At 35.2% G+C, this 21,622-nt stretch overlaps 1 protein-coding gene across 1 annotated transcript; it reads right to left on the bottom strand.

The window, feature by feature from the left end:
• Window positions 1-1,868: 1,868 nt before the first annotated feature.
• On the bottom strand, window positions 1,869-9,602 carry LOC142553962 (uncharacterized). Its single transcript, XM_075664534.1, is given in 13 exon segments — window positions 1,869-2,144; window positions 2,489-2,615; window positions 2,705-3,052; window positions 3,251-3,460; window positions 4,395-4,507; window positions 4,510-4,548; window positions 4,761-4,938; window positions 5,908-6,038; window positions 7,266-7,368; window positions 7,571-7,667; window positions 8,952-9,027; window positions 9,159-9,255; window positions 9,352-9,602. Coding segments are annotated over 13 exon segments (1,830 nt in total). The 5' UTR covers window positions 9,511-9,602; the 3' UTR covers window positions 1,869-1,992.
• Between the last annotated feature and the right edge of the window lie 12,020 nt (window positions 9,603-21,622).

The raw sequence follows: 21,622 nt of genomic DNA, 5'->3' as shown, positions 1-21,622 counted from the left end.
CAATCAGGGGCAGAAATTGTATAAATTTTTTATGATTTACAGCCATCGTTTTAGAGAAGATCAAGCTTCCCTAATGTGAAAACAGGGAAAAACAAACCTTACCATGTGGATCCCGATATTAAGAACACATCCAAAAGCGCCATTAGCCCTCTCTGATTTTTTGGATTCAAGAACCACGGGAGTCCCATAAACTGGATTCGGGACCAGATATTGCTGATATGAGGAGCTATCTGCAGGAGACTTCTCTTTCTTTGCCGTTGGAGTATCATTGATTAGTTCCGGTGGAGAAAATTGTTCTTGAATTCTTGAATTGTCAGAGCTTGTAGATGCTGAATTCACCTCAGATTGTAGAAGGGTCTCTTCGGTTTCATGATCAAACTCCAGCCATGGCGGTAGGGGTGGGGCGGAAGGCGAAACTGGCTGGTAGTGATTGTGCCAGGCGTGATAAGGTGGAAGTGGTGGAGGAGGAGCTGGCCGTCTCGGTGGTGGCTTTTCGGTAGTGAACTGGAGCTTAGTTTTCCTCTTCTTTCTTGACCAAAATTTGAGCTTTTTCAAAGATTTGATCACCTTCATTTGGCTTCTGTGCTCTTCAAACGTTGTGTCTTAATTTGGGGTTTGGACATTTGAATTTGTTTTCTGTACACGAAATTGGAAAGATGGAGATTCGGAATCTTAAGCGTTTGAAAAAGGTTACTTTATTAGTGGCTTTTATTTTCAAAACATAAGCAAATATTGTTTTCAAATTTTGTGACCGTTGCCCTTTCAACTACAACAATTTCTAGTTCTCTTGATTTGTCGGCAGTCGGGAGCTACATATGATGAGCACATGGAATCATGGATCAATTTATGTGAACGTTTTTGTTTCACTTCGAATATTTTATTTTATATATTATTTTAATATATTTTTTTTTACTAAAGATCAGTTTTAATAATTTGAAGTGCTCTGAGAAAAAAATAATTTCAAATAATTTTATGGGAAAATCCTAAATAATTTTTTTAATGCAGAACTAGTTTTTCATACCATTAAACTCATTTAGTCACAATATAATATTTTCTTCTAGATTACCTTTAGACTGTCAATTCAGTAACTTATTTAAGTATAACTTAATTTTATTTTTTTTACAAAGGTAAAATTAATGGGACAATTATTTAAAAATATATTATTCATTAACAGATATTTGGATAGTTTTATTTTAATTAACATTCTTGCATCTTTCTATTATAATAAGTAATTTGTACTTTTTTAAAAGGAATTAAGTGATCTAGTAAAAAATTATAAAATTTCAAGCATACCATCGAGGGCAATCAAGATCTACATTGATTACATGAATTCTCTGTTTCAAAATTTAATAGGACCAGTTTTTCAGATTACGCTTTATTTTGCATATTTTGGTACTGAAATTTTGACATTTTTGGTCGAACTTTTCAGAGATTCATCTTACTCTGTATATGTCTCTGTATTTACGTCCTCCTTGTCACAAATAATTTATTTTCAAATGATTTTAAAATCACATATCAATCATGCAATTACGTGCATGAAATATGAAAATTCACCCGAACAAATTGCTCAATATTTCCATTCTCTCAGTCGCTTTACAATTCACAAAGAAAATTACGTAACACCAAACTCGGACAACAAATTACGCAAAATTTGATTTTCTTATGTTTCGTGTTCTAAACAATGAGAGTAGACCGTAACAGCACATAATGAAAAAACGATATGAGATAATGTTACAGCACAAGCCATCAGCGTCTACCTGCTTCCATATTTAGATCTCAGTTTGCCGGTCTCTATCGTATCGGATGTTCGATAACAACACGAAGCGGGATGTCATCCAGTTATATATATATATATATATTACAGTGTCTTCGAAAAAAACCTCCCGAAAGAAAAGGGAGAATGTGATAAAAGTATCGAAACAAACTTCCAATCCCCCCCCCCCCCCCATCAAAAACAAAACTTAAATCCAGAATAACAAAGTCCACCATCAATCAATGCCTAAAGTGCCTTATATTGGTAAAGATAAGTGATACTCCGTACTTCTTACAGCACTCGATTGCATCAGCATCTCGGATGCTTCCTCCCGGCTCGGCAATAACACTGATCCCACTTTGACATGCTTCTTCAACAGCATCATTCCAGGCTATTACAATTAATACAAAAACTCGAGTTTAGATAACATGGATTTTGGCCAGCTTACTTAGCAGTTTAAAAAACTTCAAACAGATGCAAAACAGCTTAATGTTCTTAAGTAGCAACATTTTCTTTCATCCTAACCTCCTTTGGTGTACCCCTTTTTACTCTATCAAAAATCCAGTTCCGTCGGAACATAAGAAGGCGATCTTACTCTTTCTTTTCAATTTTAGCGAGCCTTCATTGTTTTTCAATTTTACCTTCTGTATTTTAAATGCACATTCTTCGCATATGCTTTCTGTTACAATGACAGACATAATGTTCATAGTACAACATATATTATCAGCAACATACCAAATGGGAAGAAAGCATCACTGGCCAATGCAGCTCCCTTGACTTCATCCCCAGCTTTCCTCATTGCTATCCTCAAACTCTCAAGACGGTTTGGTTGTCCACTTCCCATACCTAACATACAATTGTTCTATAGAATGCAGATATGCCTGGGGTCAGAAGTTGGATGAATTTTTATGCATCAAAATTTGACAGATAATTTTATTACAGAATACGTACCTTAGCAATAACAATTGCGTTGCTTTTCACATGCTTCACACAAAGCCATGCAAATTTAGCATCAGACAGTTCATTTTCTTGTGGAATTTTATCAGAAACAATGTTGAACTGGATTTCTTCTGGTGTCAGATCATCTGCTTCCTGAGCTAACCAACCACCACCAACTTGTCTGAGTGATAGTTTCCCTTTATTATTTTTACTTGCTTCGAGGATTCTCAGAGTCTTGGACTTTCCACGCAGTACCTCAAGACCCTTTTCGGTATACTTAGGTGCAACCACGATCTCATAAAACATGCGAGTTTCACCATCCGTTGGACTCCTAAATTCTCGAATATCTTTTGCGAGAGCCTGTCACACACATGGACCGATGAAAAGTTGTTCCCTCCAGAATATCAGCATTTCAAACACATTTTTCTACATCCATATTTATTTGTAGGAACCATGGGTTTAAAAAAAATCAACTCTGAGCTCAGTGCTCTGGAATTCACTAAAACGAAAACCTTATATCTTAAGTCAATGACGTAAAATATGGAAAATTAATCTTACCTCATCTACTTCGACATTAAAGGCGACGATACCACCAAAAGCACTGACTGGATCTGCTTTAACAGCCAGTCTGTATGCTTTAATAATATCATCACGTGACGCCACTCCACAGGGATTTGTGTGTTTCACAACCACACATGTTGGTCTACTGAACTCACAAACACAGTTCCAAGCTGCATCGGCGTCTAAATAATTATTGTATGACATTTCCTGAATCAAAGTGAAGCAACATTGAACATAAGTGAGAAAACTATTGTGACGTAATACCACAAAGAAATGATAGAAAAGGCCAAAATCACAAACTGAAAAGGCTCGAGTCAATGAACTTGTCAGAGCCTTAGTTCTCATTACCTCTATAGCAGCATAAATATGATCACACAAAGGATACTGCTAATGAACACATAATTACTTTATTACAGATAGGGAAAATGCAGTAAGTGAAAAGGAAAAGTCATGCAAAGTTTATCTGGTTCTGTATCCTACGCAGGAATATTAAGCTTCATACTTCAACTGGACAAACATTTAGCAGCCAGTGAATTCTTCTTTGAATGGTATGCAGAAGTTTAATTGGTTAATTTATAACCACCTATAATCTCCACAAAACATATGATCTCGTTGCTTTCCCAATGTCCTAACCCAAAGTTCTCTGTTTGTAACCGCCCTAAATACACAAACTAAACTTCACTAATTGCGGTGATTGTAAACTATAAGTATTATTTATAATGTTCTAAGCTAAAGTTAGCCATCTTTCACTGCCTAAACCTATGAACTAAACTTCATTAAATGCAGTGATTTAAAATTTTAAAGCATTATTTAAAACTTGGAACTAAAAAACTTGTTCTCACATATGACGTGAATCACCAATGGTGGATTGAAAAACTACATTGCAGAGGACAATTTAGAATTGCTATCTTAGTGTCATGTCAAAATTCAAGGTAAAAAGGTAATCTTGTGCCAATTCATAAAGAAAAGCCACAAAATTTGGAAGAGAGGAATTGAAAGAATCCAACTCATATCAAAACCATCATCAATAGCAACTATTAGCAGGTAGCCAAATATAAACATTTGCATGCACGCATAAAGTTTAAGTAAGAAAGGATGTTTTCTAAAAAACAAGGTCCTCCATATGATCCCAAAGTCGTACCTTTCCGTGATGTTGAATAGCAGTTGCAATCCCACCAGCATGGACCTCAGCAAGAGACTTGTCAGCATAAAATGCAGCCTTTTGATGTGGATTTTCCCCATACCGAAGTGAACTTTGAGGGATAAAGGCACGGTTAGGGTTGGAGGAAACCTATCTTAAAGATATAAAAAATTTCAAGTGTGAGAACATAACAACGATATTAAACAGCATATAATTTAATTCGAGACATAAAAGTGTTCTCTGCCAATTATTCTCTGATTTCTTAAAGTTCAGTTTCAAATTGATTTATGGCACATTTCACTGGCGTCCCGTTTAAGTATTCTGATGCTTAGAACTGGTAATTGAAATTGTTTGGTTCTGACATACCTCCCGCAATTTGCTTCCACAACCACTCGGAAACTGCTGAGTCGTAAGAAGCAACATGCTGAAAAGCTTTCCAAGCAAGCTTCCTTTGAAACTGCTGGTCCTCCTGTCCTCCTTTGAGATACTCTAGAAGAGCTGGATAGTCTTCAGAATCAACCACAACCAAGACATCCTTGTGGTTCTGTTCAATGAGAAGATATCAAAACAGACATCAATATTAGAGTAAAAAAACAGCAAACTACTGACATCAATGAGATAAATCATGTAATGTTAGTTGTTCTTCCACAGTACATGCAGACATTGGTTTAAAAACATGATATAAACAGTTGTATATATTTCTTGGTTAGTGATTTGATTATATGGTTCATCTGATAAAACATTAATGTCCTCTAGGCACGAGTTTAAGTCAACAAAATGCTCTCTCTCTCTTCATAAGGATTCAAATATTGTGGTGGTGTGGTAGGTGGGGCCACTAACGTATTAGCATTGACAATTGAAGTTCCCCACATTTTATCTAAAGCTGAAGGCTTTATCAACCGACAGTTTCCCAACCCTAAAAGATGCAGCCCATTATCCCATGCTGCAAACTTTACATCATATGCATTAAATATTATCCAATTAATACAAGAGCACAAAGAAAGCAAACACAGAGAAGGTATATTTATAAGTTTTTGGCCCAGATAACACCTTCAGGGGGGTAAAAGGCCTGAGATACCATAAACAGACTAACAGAGTACTTTGATCTTCAAATAATTTATTTGTACCAACTTGACAATGAGAAGGCTTCATCCCATCCATCAGAAACTTCTAATTTGATGTAGCGGAATGTACTGGCAATATTTTAAGTAGCTTCGTGTTGAGAAGGTACATCATCACATTAATCGAAATATTTCCATTTTTTGATAATTTTTCGTCTCTCAATGTGGACAACTTGGCTAACAAGTAACATGGTTGAATGAGTAATTTATGCTCCTCTGCTGAGCTTATGAAGGATTCGTTCTCATAGAAACTTGGCTTGACATTGCAGACAATCACAGATAGTTTTCAACAAGTACCTTGAATGCAAGAGCTTTTACACCTGTCCTTCTGTAATTAATGGTCTTACTAAAAAACAAAGATAACCCAGTTTATCTAAACAAATAATCTAAACCTTTGCAGCCGCCCTAATCATGGCAGGTCCACCAATATCAATGTTCTCAATACCATCTTCAAAAGAAATCTCGCTTGAGGAAACCTTCTCATAGAAGGGATACAAATTTACCACTACCACATCAAATGTACCTGGAAAACAACAATTTGATAAATAGTTAGCACATGATCATAGTGAATGACACCGGCAAATCAAATTCAGAATAAGATAAGCAATTACAGTATTTCTTTTGCAACAAGTTGATAGTACACTTGATAGGAAGAATAGATTTACCAGATATTCCAGTTCCTCCATTTACTAGAAATTGAAATCCTGATATCTATTTCTTGCATGACAAGGCATATGATTTGATACAACTACACGACTCGTAGCGCAACTGATCATATTTTTGTTTCCGTTGGTCCAAAAAATACTAATCAACACTCCACATCCGTTAAACCATCATTTCTCCGAACTTTCCAGTTTGCCGCTGAGAGTTAAGGTATATAGGATTACGGATCAATAAATATTCCAGCTCACTTCAATGTATCACAACAAACTTAACTCGCACTCATTCCATGATACATCATTGCCAGTGGATACCCTTTTATCCAACAAAAATCAAAGATGGAGACATAGTTGATGAAATTGCTATACATTTGAAAACTAAAGCTAATTGATTTTTTCAAACAAAACAAAGGTTTTAAACAGGAGTAATTGTGTTGACACAAATCAATTAAGTGTTACTTGCTTTGTGTAACAGTGAAAACATCGCCTATCTGTTCCTAATATTGTTACATGGCACAAGGATGATTTGTTAATTGTTTATTGGAATTTGCTCAATGGAACAACAACTCCACAGTGATTAGCTTGACGGAGGATGGCTAAATAGCAATTTTTCTTCCACACATGACATAAATTTTACAAAAAGGGAAATACACACCGTTTTATTAATTATGATTTCAAGGCAGAACATAATCTGAATGACATCCAACCCAATATTTATCTTAAACTAGTGCACCGACGCAAGAGTTGCATACTTGTGCAATTTTGTTATATATATTTTTTTATATTCCAATAGAGGCAATATCATAATTGTAAAAAATAATGAAGAATTATACTACAATTTGAAATGATTATGTTGAAATGGGGTTCATGCCATAATCGTAAAAAATAACGTGGGACTACACTGCAATTCAAATGATGAAATTTAAATAAAAAAAGGAAGAAAACAAAAAACCAGACCATATCACCATTTTTGTCTCTGTTATAAAGATTTTTAATAATATAGTATAAGATAGTAAAAGAAAAAAGGGGAGCATGAAAATGATACAATGAAGAGAAGGTAACATATCTGATAGAGTGAAGTAATAACTCACCAATTCCATGTTTATCCAGCGATTCCATGTGATGCTCTAGATCTCTTCTAGCAAGAATACCACCGTGTATGTTCGGGTGTAATGTTTTAACCCGACCATCAAGCTATACATGATAAAAATTGAAGTGAAAAGAAATTATGTTTGATCAACCTAATGGGGTTCCATGACAAACATAAGCATGTTTCTTTAGTTTTAGCGAAAGTCGAGCACAAAAATACACAGTACAGAAAATTCAAACCACATCCAAGGAATGAACAACACATAAATGGAAATCGATGTCCAACAAAGTAGGAGAAAAGGCTTACCATTTCAGGAAAACAAGTTAGTTCTTCTACTTTGGTGACAGGAACTCCAGAACTTTCCAAAGCTGATGCCGTTCCTCCAGTTGAAACAATTGTGAACCTAATAAATAACAAATAGAAAATGTTTCTGTTAGGGATCAAGACGTGGCAGACAAAGAGTACAAATTGCAACATGCTACTGCTCTGTACTCTGTAAAATAGCCAAATAATCTGAAATTTCAATGTGACATAAAAGTTCCTGTCTTCAATACTTCGAAAAAATGCAATATTTCCAAACAATCACCACATCCTAAAGTAACACACACCTACACTACTGACAAAATAGTCTCGTCAGGGCAGCAACACAATATATTAACCACAAAGATCTAAATAGCACCAACGACTTGGGCACAACACAATCAACAAAAAGCTTACTTTTACACATGCTGTGGATCATTGCTTAGTGCATCCACTGATTCAAATTATATAGACTAATAGAACATATAATGTTTTTCATTTATTTTGAAATCAAAAAATTAGTTAGTCATGGCAATAAACACGACCACTTTGTAAATATTTCATTTTTACGATATATGTTATTAACACTTTGTGCTCCCCATTCCATAATTTTCTTTTTTAGTACTCCCTTATAATACCCAGAAAAACTATAATATCAAAAATATAATTTTAATATTTAAGTTATGTATATTTATTTCTCAATTAATCATAAAATGATTTCTTAATTGATTCCAGTTGAAAAATGAAAAAAATTAGAATTTTACACAAGCACGGATCAGGGCACTCACTTAAAGTAGTGTCATTACTAAATGATTCAAGGTCATATCATATACTCACAGCCCAGAATCAAACAAAATTTTCTTAGCTTCAAATTCTTCACTGCAGGTGTCTGTTTAGCCCCAACCTCCAAATCATCTTAGTTGAGAGACATTTCAAATAAGAGCATCACACATTGCACCTTAAATGCATGAAGTCAAAAGTCTTCCATTTTCATCTAGTAAATAATATTATGGGTGCAAAATGAAGTAAATTTCAAAACAATATACTCTAACAAGCAGAAGCCAAGTATTTTACTGCTGGCGTAAAATTAACACGTCTAAATTTCTTGAACAGACACCATCTCATACTCCGAACTAGATGGCCAAGATTTTAACATCTGCATTTAGACTAATATTAAACCAAAAAAAAAAAAAACAAATTACAGAAAACGAACTTCGGAAATAAACTATATCTTAAAATCATCCACACATTTGCATGTGATACCTTGTAGGCCTGAACACAACCCAGAACCTTTTAAAGCAAAAAACGCATCTCATAACCTTTGCCTCAATTTTCTTTACAGGCACCAAAAACGAAACAAAAAATGCACTAGTATCATAGAGCTCACCCCAATTCCCGTAATCCATTCCCAAGCAATGCTAAATCTTTCTTGTCTGAAAGTGAAATCAACGCTTGCCTCTTCTCTAAGAGCGACATAGAGGGAATAGAATAATTAAACTCAGTTAAATGAAAAACAAACATTCTTGAAATTCCAAAACAAAGATAAAATAAAAACAAACAAAACTCTTCACTGAAGTTATATATGAGAAAGCACCAGAAAATGAGGACTTGGAGCCATGCTTCGGAGTTGAGAGAGTTTCCGCCATAGCTTGAATTGTAAACGCGGTTATCTTAGACGATGTCGCCAGTGACTAAAACTCAAATCAATAAGTAACACAGATCATGTTTGAAAATAACTGAATTCCTAAGAGCTTTGAAACAGAATAGCTAAATGCTACTGTAAGTACCGATTGGTTGGACGGCGATGAAGTTCTATGTTGAAGAGAACAGGTGGTGGCGCAGCGAATGCTCGTGTACGATATGTCAGCCTCGTTGTAAAGTGAATAGGTGACGCCGGCGTTAGTGGAAGCAGAGGAAGTGGTGGCGGAGGCCGCAAAACCCAGCATCCTTCGCTTTCTAGCCGCCTGCCTGCCGCTATTCGGTGAAGTACTTGGAGTGCGGTTCGTACTTTTGAGTAATGGAAGTGAGTTAAAGTCCAGGTTTGTTCCAATTTCACCGAGAAAATTAATGATATTTTGAAATCATATATATTTTTTAAAAATATATATATTTTTTAAAAAATTAATATATAATAGTATGTGATTGTTTTTCATAAATCGATTCCAATAGAATATTCATATCTCAAAATTAATCACGATCTCATTTAAATTTTTATGATCTACAAATTGCAAATGTGTCTGATTTTTTAAAACATTGGATTGGATTGGACTGGATTGTGAGAGAGTTTTAATTTATTAAACTATTTTTTCTGAAACAAATCTCGTTTTCAGAACGTGAACTTTTTTTTAAATATTTTATATAATCGAAATTTTTTCATACATGTAATTGTAAATTTTATATATGTTTTAGACTTAGTATTGTCAAAAACAACAAAAAAATTTATAATATAATAATCGATACATTTGTAATATCTCTAAAATAATATTTATTTAAGTCCAAACTTAAGTGAATATTATAAATTAATAATTCATTAATAATTAATTATAAATATGACTAAAACAAGTTAGTAAAATATGATTATATTGTTCTTTGTTTTTCATAAAATATAATTTTGTTGTTTTTTTTATAAAATGAATTTTATTTTATTAGTAAATACAATAAATATTATTTATTATATATATAATATATATTTTAAAAAAATGCAATCAGTGGCGTCTTGAAGATGTGTCACTTTAGTGACCCAAGTCGAGTAATTTATTTAAGTGAAATTATGAATCATTCCATGAAGATACATGCTTTTTGATTCAAAATTTTCATTTTTTATAAATAGGATTTCATTCATTTAAATTGAACACGCGATTTTATCTTCTTATTTTCTTCTATCTAAATTTAGTTATATATACGAATTTTTAAGCATTAACACTTAAAATTCAAAATTTCAAGATATAAAATCTTGAGTTTAGATTTTCTAAACTTATACGCTTACATTCAAACTTTTGAATTAAATTCGAGAGTTGTCTTCTAGTTTTGAGTTTTTTCAAGTATTTGCACTTTAATCCATATTTTGCAAGATTTAAATTATTGGAATTGGATTTTTAAGTTTGACGCTTAAAATTCGAAATTGAAAAATTTGTATACCATCTAGATAGCATTCTAAACATTGTCAAAGTTAATGTGACTTTAAAATTTGTAGTGTTACTATTTTGAAGTTATGGTCATTGTATCTTGGGAAACGAATTGCCAACAACCGTAAGCACTGAAGCGGGACAATATCGTTTTAAGAAAAAATAGCCGAGACATTTCAAACTAATGCCTCGACTATTTTTCTCGTAGTCGTTTGATCGACCCATTTATATCACGTGATTTCTCAAGGCAAATACAATTACACCAACAAGCATCACTTCGGTTGGAGAAGGATGTTTTCAGCCGAGTTTCAGGGAGAAAACACTGAATACAATACAAGGATTCTTTTTTTTTTTTTAGGGAAAAATAAGAGATTCTATCCTTTTGCAATGTCCATTAATTACAATTTTCAAACATTTTGTTTATGTTTTGCAAAAAGTTCATTTTTTCAGAATTTTGCAAAATTTGTGTGCAAAGTTGGGCCCCATGAAAATTGGGGAAAAATTTAATCATCTTCACAAATATATTCTTACATCATTTCTTTTCTATACACTAGCATGTGCATAAATATATTTTATATGACACAAATTAATTAATTAGATATTCTAACAAAAAATTAAAACAATAACAAAAATATTACGTTAAACTTTGTGTGTATAGTATTCCTACCAGTGATTTGTGAGTCAAATGAAAATATTGTTAAAAAACTTACAAATTTAAATAATGAAATGATTATGGAACTGTAATGCGGCACATAGAGAAACATATCCGGTGGAAATTGGTATTGATCATTCTCAAACTCAAATATTGTCATTCTCGTCTCAAACAGGTAACGATTCTCAACTATTTAAATATTATAAATCTAAATTTAGAGAAGAAATGACTAGATATTGTACGATTAAATAACTTTCTTTAGTTTTTTGTGATAAATTACATTTTGAAAATTGACTTTCAATAAGTGCAAATCTTTCTATTAAACGTATCTCATGGAATACACTAAAACACACACTTAAAAAATTAGTTGTTGAAAAAAAAGAGAATTAATTAAAAAAATAAAACAATTAGTTGTTGAACAAAAAAGAGAATTAATTAAAATAATAATAAAGTTTCTTTGTATTCGGATATTTGTCATTGGATCGATAGTTCTTGGAACATTAAAAAAATACTGCTTGCATACGAACCACATACACAAAAATATTTCTCAATTTATATTTGTTATTTCAGAATAATATGGTTTAACTCCTCAAGTTTTTTCAATTTATTTTGATAATTCTAGTGCAAATACTTCCAGGTGTTTGTGAGCTCATTAAAATATGTAAATCTTCACTAGGTAGTAAAATTTTTCATACTAGGTGTATGTGTCATATTTTAAATTTATGTGTTTAAGATTAACTAAAAAATTTAGAATCACATATTAAACTAATTAAGATCGCAATTCATTATCTATGGACACATCCCGAAGTTATGAAATAATGGAGAAAACTTTGCAAAATCAATGGTATGAGGCTTTAACAGTTTGCACGACAAGTTCCAGCACGTTGAAATTCAACACATAAATTGTTATTATCTTATTCTGAATATAAAAATTTATTATGGATATTTTTTCATCAACATGTTCAAGATCGTGACAATTATTTGTTTGTAAATCAATGGAACATATACACAGAGGCAAATGCACTGTAGGGCTGTACTGGGCTGTAGCCCAGCCCACTTTTTTTTTTTAATACTTAGTTAAAATTTTAGCCCACCCACCAATGTCCTAGTCCAGTCCAGCTTAGCCCATCTCAATTTCGGCCCACCTCAATTCTACTCAATTCTACAAAATTTCCGCCCACCTCAATTCTACAAAATCTCTCCCAACTCCTTTAGCGAGAGAAAGAAGGCGCAATCGGACTCACCAAGAAATCGAATTGCTCATCCGGAAGGGCAACAATCCAGGTAAGAATCGGCTATACATGTTTGATTTTGTTTTTGATGGTTTCTCTGTGCGTGCTTTGTGGTTCTTGGTTGTCTTTTTCTCTGCTGGCCATGACTTGTTTGATGAAATGCCGATCACCCTTCTATTTTGGACGAAAAATCTGTGCTGTGGAAATCTGATGCATGTATGTGTATTTATAGAGAAATTAGATGGAGTGGTCCAAAGAATTTGCTAGCTGGTTCCATTAAAATAAGTAAAACCAATCTTATGAAGTTGGTACACTTTGATAAGAATTATGACTTAGTCCTTTTTCTTACGTTCTCATCACTTTGATATTTTTTTTCTTTTGAATTTGAGTGTTAAAAATTAGTATAACCAATCTTATGAAGGTGGTACAACCGTATTGAAGAATATTATGCATTAATAATAATGGAATACTTCTATGAAATGTTTGAAGAATGCACAGAAATGTCACATTGAGTGTAAGCATTTGCAACCTGTCAAAGAAACTTATCATTTACTGTACCTGTTTTTATAATGAGGAAATTCATGAATTATTTAAAAATTTCAGTTAGAGATTTCATTCTACTCAATTAATTTATGACCAGTGGTCAGCCTTTACGTGTGTATCTGTATATTTTTCGACAAAACGCGTAGTTAATTCTAATTGATGGCACGACACATAAATACATAATTGCTTATTTGCTTGTTCTTCCTAAGATTCGGTCCAGTGGGTTAGCTCCATTCTTAATAATTCATCAATTACTTAATTAAATGTCATGGGTGAATCACCACCATGACATTTAATTAAGTAAACTACTACATTGAGTTTTCATGGTTATTATGGTTATTTTATTATTTATGATGATAAATAAAAATTGAGTTTTCTCTTTTATCATTTGATAGCAGATTTCTTGTTATTCGAAATTTTTTTAATCCTTAATTAATATGTCAATTTGATGAGTCATTAATTGGTTATTGCTTGAATATTTGTTTACGAGCAATTGATTCTTGAGTCTTGATTGTTTGTTATTGAGTTATTGATTGATAATTACTTGTTTATATGTTGATAATTATTTTATTACTTGTTTAGGATTATAACTTGAACTATTTCAAAATGGAACATCAATCTGCTGCAAAGAAAGGAAAAAACATTGATATCCTCTTTCTTTAAGAAGAGAGATCGTCAAGCTAGTGAGGATACTTCAATTCCTACAGTCCTTACAATGCAGCATCAATCCAGTGAATGTCTTCCATTTCCCAATATCCAAATTCCTTCATGTTCCTCTCATAGAGACGATCATCAGTCATCATCTACTTGTATTGAACGAGATCCGGGAAAAAGAAAACAGATATGTGAATATCATGTTAATGTACGAGATGAGATAAGACGTTCATATCTAAATATGAGGCTTTATCAACCAGATATGTTGGAGTATCCAGGTACAAAATGTGGAAGTCATAATCGTCGTTTTCAGAAAAAAATTGGTTTCAGAAATTTTATTAGTTGAAGTATTCGCCTTCGACAAATAAGGTATATTGTTTTTATTGTTTTCTTTTCCTGAATTATATTAATTCATCTAATATCTCGGCATTGGTCAATGAAGGATTTGACAATTGAAAAAGGGTAAACCAAGGAAAAACATGTGGTTTTCTTGCCCATATTGGTTCTGCAGCTTCTTCGCCTCATATTATGTGTGAGAGAAGGGCTGAAAATTTGATGAGGCCCTCACAACATATTGATAAAGTGATGCATGCACAATCTAAAGAGGAAAAAGAAAAAAATCATCTGTGTTTGCAAAAGCCTTGATAGGTATGTACACTGCAACTTGCAAAGTTTTTGAAGTTCTCAGTTATCATTCTCAAAATGGAAGAGCTAAGGCTGAAGTTCGGGGGATTTACAGACACATGGCAAGCTTTGAATTTGTGTTTATTTTGCACTTAATGCATAAAATTATGAGAACAACAGATACTCTTTGTCAAATTCTTCAAAGAAAATCTCAGATACTCTTTGTCAAATTCTTCAAAGAAAATCTCAAGACATTTTGACTGCTATTACATTTGTCACTACTACCAAAACTAGCCTTCAAGAATTCAGAGAATGTGGGTGGAACGAATTTCTTCAGGAAGTTAAAGTTTTTTGCTCAAGAAATGAAATTGATGTGCCTGACTTTAATTGTCTATATAAGATTGGACGTTCCTGTCGGTAAACTACAATAGAACATCATTACCACTTTGATGTTTTTAATGCAGTAGTAGATTTCATTTTGATGGAGTTAAATACTCGGTTCAATGAGTCATCGGTGGAACTTCTTTCTCTTAGTACAGCTTTAGATCCTAAAAAATTCATTTGACTCATTTAACAGTGATTATATTTGCAAGCTTGCAACGAAGTTTTATCCTGGAGATTTCACCAATCAAGAAATTGTTGCTTTGGAGTATGAATTGATACATTATAAACTTGATGTGATGCAGAATTTAAAGGTTTCTACACTTGTTGAGTTGTGTCAGCAATTGACTGAGAGTGGACGGTCAAATGTTTACGTTATGTTGACTAGATTGATTCATCTTGTTTTGACATTATCTGTGTCTACCACCACTATTGAGCGGGCTTTTTCAGCAATGAAGCATGTGAAGACGACACTTCGCAATAAAATGGAGGATGACTTTCTTGCTGATTGTTTGACACTCTATATTGAACGAGATTTAGCTAAACATATTGATGTAAATTCTATTATTGATGAATTTTATGTTTTAAAATCTTGTATGGTACAACTTCGTTGAACGTTATAATGTAATTTTTTATAATAATATATAACTTATCATAATTGAGTTCAAGCCCCCCCAAACTCTTATTCCTGGATCCGTCCTAGCATATACACCAGTATTTATGAAATTTTAAAAAAATTTAACAATGTTAGTGACCAATTATCAAGTGTTTATTATCATACATCTCAGTTAGTTTTAACATATTGTTGAAACATTGCATGCATTTTTGGTGAACATATTAAATCTAGTGATGAAGCTCGAGTTCAATGTATTTATGTCATAAAAACCAAATGGAAAAAGTATTTTTTAAAAATTCTTGAAATATTTTTATGTGCATTTGATTTAGATCCTAGACTTAAATTAAAATATTTACAAGAAATGCTAACATTTTATTATGATTCTTTAGACCCTGTTATGGAAATGGTTCCATCTATGCCATTGATTTTGTTTAATATTAGAACTCATTTATATGATATTTATAATGAATATGATAGGTGTGGTTTTTACGTGTTGTATTGCATTAGTTTGTGTGTGTTTGCATTGTGCATGCGTACATTTCGTTCACATTTTGTTCGTTTTAGAGTAAGCATATGCATTTGATCATTCTCACTTGTGCGTGACGAATTTGCAGGAAAAATGGCCGGAAAACTAAAATCGGAGCCAAGTGCCAAGCTAAGAAGATAATGTGCAGAAGAGGCGACGCTCGGGCGGTGAAATTGTACCGCCCGGGCGCGAGAGAAATCACGCAAAGAGCTAAGTCCAGAGAGGCTCGGCGCTCGAGCGGTAGTTTTCTACCGCTCGGGCGCGAGAAGTGATCCAAGAAGAGAAAAGTTACAGAAGATGTGGCGCTCGAGCGGTAATTCTCTACCGCCCGAGCGCGAGAAGCCGCATTCCCCAAGTTCTTTACAGAGAGTGTGGCGCTCGAGCGGTAATATTCTACCGCCCGAGCGCCACTTATTTTTGGGAAGATTTCTTGTCCAATTCCCTACCTTATTTTGGAGGAGAGGATGATTTGGAAAGGGGAGGAGGACGTTTTTGAGGAGATGGAGACATAATTTCAGAGCCCCACAAGCTTTGGAGATTTTTTGCGCCAGAAGTTGAAGATTTGAAGGTTTTCGGGCGTCGTCTTTACGATTTTCGTCACGCCTAGTATTTCTGATCTAGTTTCTATTCTTTAAACTTTGTTTGGTTTAGTTTTAATATGAACTCGAGTAGCTAAACTTTTAATATTTGTTGGGATTTAAGGGGATCCTACCCCGAACTTTGATCTAATTAATTTATATTTCGATTGTTGCGTTATTCTTGATTATACTACTGTTTTATCGTGTTGTTAGAGCGTAACTAACTTTAACAACGTTTTTATATTGCGAGTGAGTTAGAGAGAATAACTTGTGATAGGAACTGAGTAGTATAATCCGTGGATCTACAATTTACATAGACATATGAAATTGGATACGCGCCGATACATTATACTATTATTTGACATCGTGCACTTGCGATAAATTTTGAGTATACAAAACCATATTTTTATTGAGGATTCCACAGTGCAAGTTTTGATCGATCAAGTTTTTGGCGCCGTTGCCGGGGACTGTTAATCTACAATTTTATTTTTAATTCTTTACTTTAGCATTCTCTATTTTCACTTTGGTTGACACCTTCGATTTTTTTCGCAGATATCTTTCTTGTGCATGCCAAGGTCTCTAGAGTCTGAGCTAGAGACATTCGATCCCGAGATTGAAAGAACCTTACGTAGAAGACGACAACAGCAAAGACTAAGAGACATAATGAACAGGAACGAACGTGAGAAGGAGCATCATGAAGACCCAAGGATCGAAGAGCCAAGGCGCATACCCATGCTTGAGTATGCGAAACCATCGCTTGATGGAGCACGTCCAAGCATAGTGCGACCAACTGTTAGAGCAAACCAGTTTGAGATCAAGCCAGCAATAATTCAAATGATCCAGAACACTGTCCAATTCGGGGGAAATGCGCTAGATGATCCGAACACTCACATCGCCGACTTCTTAGAAATTTGCGATACTTTTAAATTTAATGGAGTTTCAGATGATGCTGTTAGACTACGTTTATTTCCGTTCTCTTTGCATGATAAAGATAAATCTTGGTTGAATTGTTTGCCTGTAGGTTCAATCACAACTTGGGAGAATATGGCCAAGGCATTCCTCTTGAAGTACTTTCCTCCATCAAAACCATGAAGCTACGAGCGAACATAACCACCTTCTCTCAATTTGAGCAAGAGTCACTCTACGAGACTTGGGAGCGCTACAAAGACTTATTGCGAAGATGCCCACATCATGAGCTGCCTCTTGGGTTAGTGGTCCAAACTTTTTACTATGGTTTAATTTCATCTAACCGAACCATGATAGATGATGCGGCCTGTGGAAATCTGTTGAGGAAAACGGCCGAAGAGGGGTATGAGTTACCAGAGGAGATGGCTGCTAGCAGCTATCACCCTCAATCTGAAAGGAACACTCAGCGAAGGAATGCAGGAGTACACCAGGTAACTGACTTTTCAGCTGTCACCGCACAATTAGAAGCACTCAACAGGAAAATAGACAGCATGAACGTAAACGGGACAACGATGTGCCTGCAAGAGATATTTTGTGAAAAATGCGGAGGAGAGCACTATGTTAAGGCCTGTCAAGACAGTGGTCCTTTCTATGTAAATGAGGAGGCACCAGTGAACCAAGTGGGAATCCACAACCATCCGAGGAATGATCCGTACTCAAACACATACAATCCTGGATGGAGGCAACATCCAAACTTCTCATGGGGCGGTCAAAACAGTCAGAATCGACCGCAAGGAGGACAATCATATGGGAAACAACCGATGTATAGATCTGATCCTCCTAGAGTAGAGAAGTCCAACCTGGAGCAAATGATGTCTAAGTTTATTTCATCCACTGAAACTAGGCTTCAAAACCAAGATGCATCGATAAAAGGGCTCGAGAATCAAATTGGACAGTTGGCCAAGATGATAGCAAGCAGAGAGCCAGGCACCTTGCCAAGTAACACAGAGACAAATCCAAAAGATCAAGTGAAAGCCATCGAGTTGAAGAGTGGGAAAGTTTTAGAGTCAAGAGAAAAAGCGAAAACTCAAAAATTGGATGAGCATTCTGAAACATCCAAAGGTAAGTCTTCTAACTCTACACCAGCACCCACTGCACAACCTAAAATTGTTATTCCTCCACCTTTTCCCTGCAGCACTGAAAAAAGCAAAACTAGATGCACAATTCGGTAAGTTTCTTGAGGTATTCAAAAAATTGCATATTAATATTCCTTTTGCCGATGCTTTGATGCAAATGCCTAGTTATGCTAAATTTTTGAAAGATATATTGGCAAATAAGAGGAAGTTGGAGGATCACATGACAGTGAACTTAACTGAAAATTGCTCTGCTTTGGTGCAAAACAAGATCCCACCGAAACTTAAGGATCCAGGGAGTTTTTCTATTCCTTGCATGATTGGAGATGTTGTTTTTCATAAAGCGTTATGTGATCTTGGTGCAAGTATTAACCTGATGCCTCTTTCTGTGTTTAGGAAACTTGGATTGGGAGAACCTAAGCCAACGCAGATGTCTTTACAACTAGCTGACAGATCTGTCAAGTACCCCCGCAGAGTGATTGAGGACGTGCTAGTGAAAGTGGACAAATTTATTTTCCCTGCGGACTTTGTGGTACTTGACATGGAGGAAGACATAGAGATGCCGTTGATTCTTGGAAGAGCATTCCTTGCGACTGGCAAGGCCCTGATTGATGTTCAAGAAGGAAAGTTGAGATTGAGAGAAGGCGAGGAAGAGATCACTTTTGATGTTTTTAATGCACTTAAGCACACACTGTACTCTGATAGGTTGTTATAGAATTGGTGTTGTTGATGCTCTCATGTCTAACTATGTGCAGGATGCTCTTGGGGACCCTTTGGAAGCCACCCTCACAACTGAATTGGAGGATGACGACTTGGATGCAAGAAAAGCTGAAATAGTGGCATACTTTAATGCCAACCATCCATGGAGAAGGCCGATGAAGATGAGACTGGAAGATCTAGGAGAGCGCATAGATTTGATCCCTCCAAAGTCAAGCATCGAGGAACCACCGACGCTTGAACTAAAACCCTTACCTCCGCACTTAAAGTACGTATACCTAGGTGAAAATAACATTTTGCCTGTCATTATTTCTGCTGCTTTGACAGACTGCTATGGAGAAAAAATTGTTGCAAGTTCTCAAGGAGCACAAAAGGGCATTCGCCTGGAAGGTGGCAGACATCAAGGGAATCAGTCCATCGATATGCATGCATAAAATCTTGATGGAAGAAAAGTACTCACCTCTCGTGCAACCTCAAAGACGACTAAATCCAAAGATGCAAGAGGTAGTGAAGGCTGAAACTATTAAGCTTCTCGATTTAGGTATTATCTATCCTATTTCAGATAGTGCTTGGGTAAGTCCTGTTCAATGCGTGCCAAAGAAAGGTGGGATTACGGTGATCACTAATGAAAAGAATGAACTTATTCTCACAAGAACTGTTACGGGGTGGAGAGTGTGTATTGACTATAAGAAGTTGAATGATGCCACCCGTAAGGACCATTTTCCCCTTCCCTTTATTGATCAAATGTTGGAGAGATTAGCGGAGTATGAATTTTATTGTTTTCTAGATGGGTATTCGGGGTATAATCAAATCACTATTGCACCTGAGGACCAAGAGAAAACCACTTTCACTTGTCCTTATGGAACTTTTGCCTTTCGCCGTATGCCTTTTGGTCTTTGTAATGCACCTCCTACATTTCAGTGCTGCATGACTACTATATTCCATGATATGATTGAAACCTTTCTTGAAATATTTATGGATGACTTTTCTATCTTTGGTGCAAAGTTTGATGAGTGTTTGCAGAATTTGAGATCCGTGTTGAGAAGGTGCGAGGAGACGAACTTGGTGCTTAATTGGGAAAAGTGCCATTTCATGGTACAAGAGGGAATTGTTTTAGGGCACAATGTTTCGGAACAAGGAATTGAGGTGGACAAAGCAAAAATTGAAGTCATAAAGAACCTACCGCCACCAGCCTCAGTGAAGGGAGTTAGAAGTTTTCTAGGCCACGCCGATTTTTATAGGCTGTTTATCAAAGACTTTTCAAAAATTGCCAAACCTCTATCTTCCTTACTCATGAAAGATGTGCCTTTTGATTTCAATGCTGACTGTTTACAGGCGTACGAGGATTTGAAGGGGAGCTTGGTGATGGCTCTTGTCTTGGTGGCACCGGATTGAGATCTGCCCTTCGAGATCATGTGCGATGCCAGTGATACGGCGGTGGGGGCTGTGCTTGGCCAGCATCAAAACAAGGTATTTCATACAATTTACTACGCAAGTAAGACCCTTGACGAGGCTCAATTGAATTATGCAACAACTGAAAAGGAATTACTTGCAGTAGTATTTGCGCTTGACAAATTTCATTCATACCTTGTTTTGTCCAAAGTAATTGTTTACAATGATCACTCGGCATTGAAATATTTACTTGCTAAAAAAGATGCAAAGCCACGCTTACTTCGGTGGATTTTATTATTGCAAGAATTTGATTTAGAAATAAAAGATAAGAAAGGTGTCGAGAATGTGGTAGCGGATCATTTGTCTAGGTTAGAGCTGATTAGTGATGATTGTGTAGATCAAGCTATAAATGATTGGTTTCCTGATGAGCAGCTATTTGAGGTGAGACAATGCCCTTGATATGCAAATTTCGCTAACTTTCTTGTCACAGGCACACCACCACCAAATCTATCGTTTCACCAACGAAAGAAATTCTTCTCTGACGTGAAATACTATTTTTGGGAGGAACCATTTTTGTTTAAGATTTGTGCAGATTCCATGATAAGAAGGTGTGTTGCGGAGGAGGAGTTTGGGCAAATCCTCAACCATTGCCATGACCGTGAGGTAGGTGGTCATTTTGGACCAACCAGGACGGCATCTAAGGTACTTGAATGTGGCTTTTATTGGCCAACCCTTTTTAAAGATGCTCGTGCTTATGTGCTAACCTGTGATAAATGCCAGCGGTCAGGTAACATCTCTAACCGTCATGAAATGCCATTAAACAATATTCTTGAGTGTGAGGTTTTTGATGTATGGGGGATAGATTTCATGGGACCGTTTCACAGTTCGTTCACAAAAAAATATATCTTGGTTGCGGTTGATTATGTGTCTAAGTGGGTAGAGGCAGAAGCGTATGCCACTAATGATGCTCAAGTTGTCT

This window comes from Primulina tabacum, chromosome 8 (assembly GCF_025594145.1).
Source record: "Primulina tabacum isolate GXHZ01 chromosome 8, ASM2559414v2, whole genome shotgun sequence".
In the NCBI taxonomy this organism is placed as follows: Eukaryota; Viridiplantae; Streptophyta; class Magnoliopsida; order Lamiales; family Gesneriaceae; genus Primulina; species Primulina tabacum.
The sequence above is the reverse complement of the archived record's forward strand: the minus strand, read 5'-3'. Positions and strand labels throughout refer to the sequence as shown.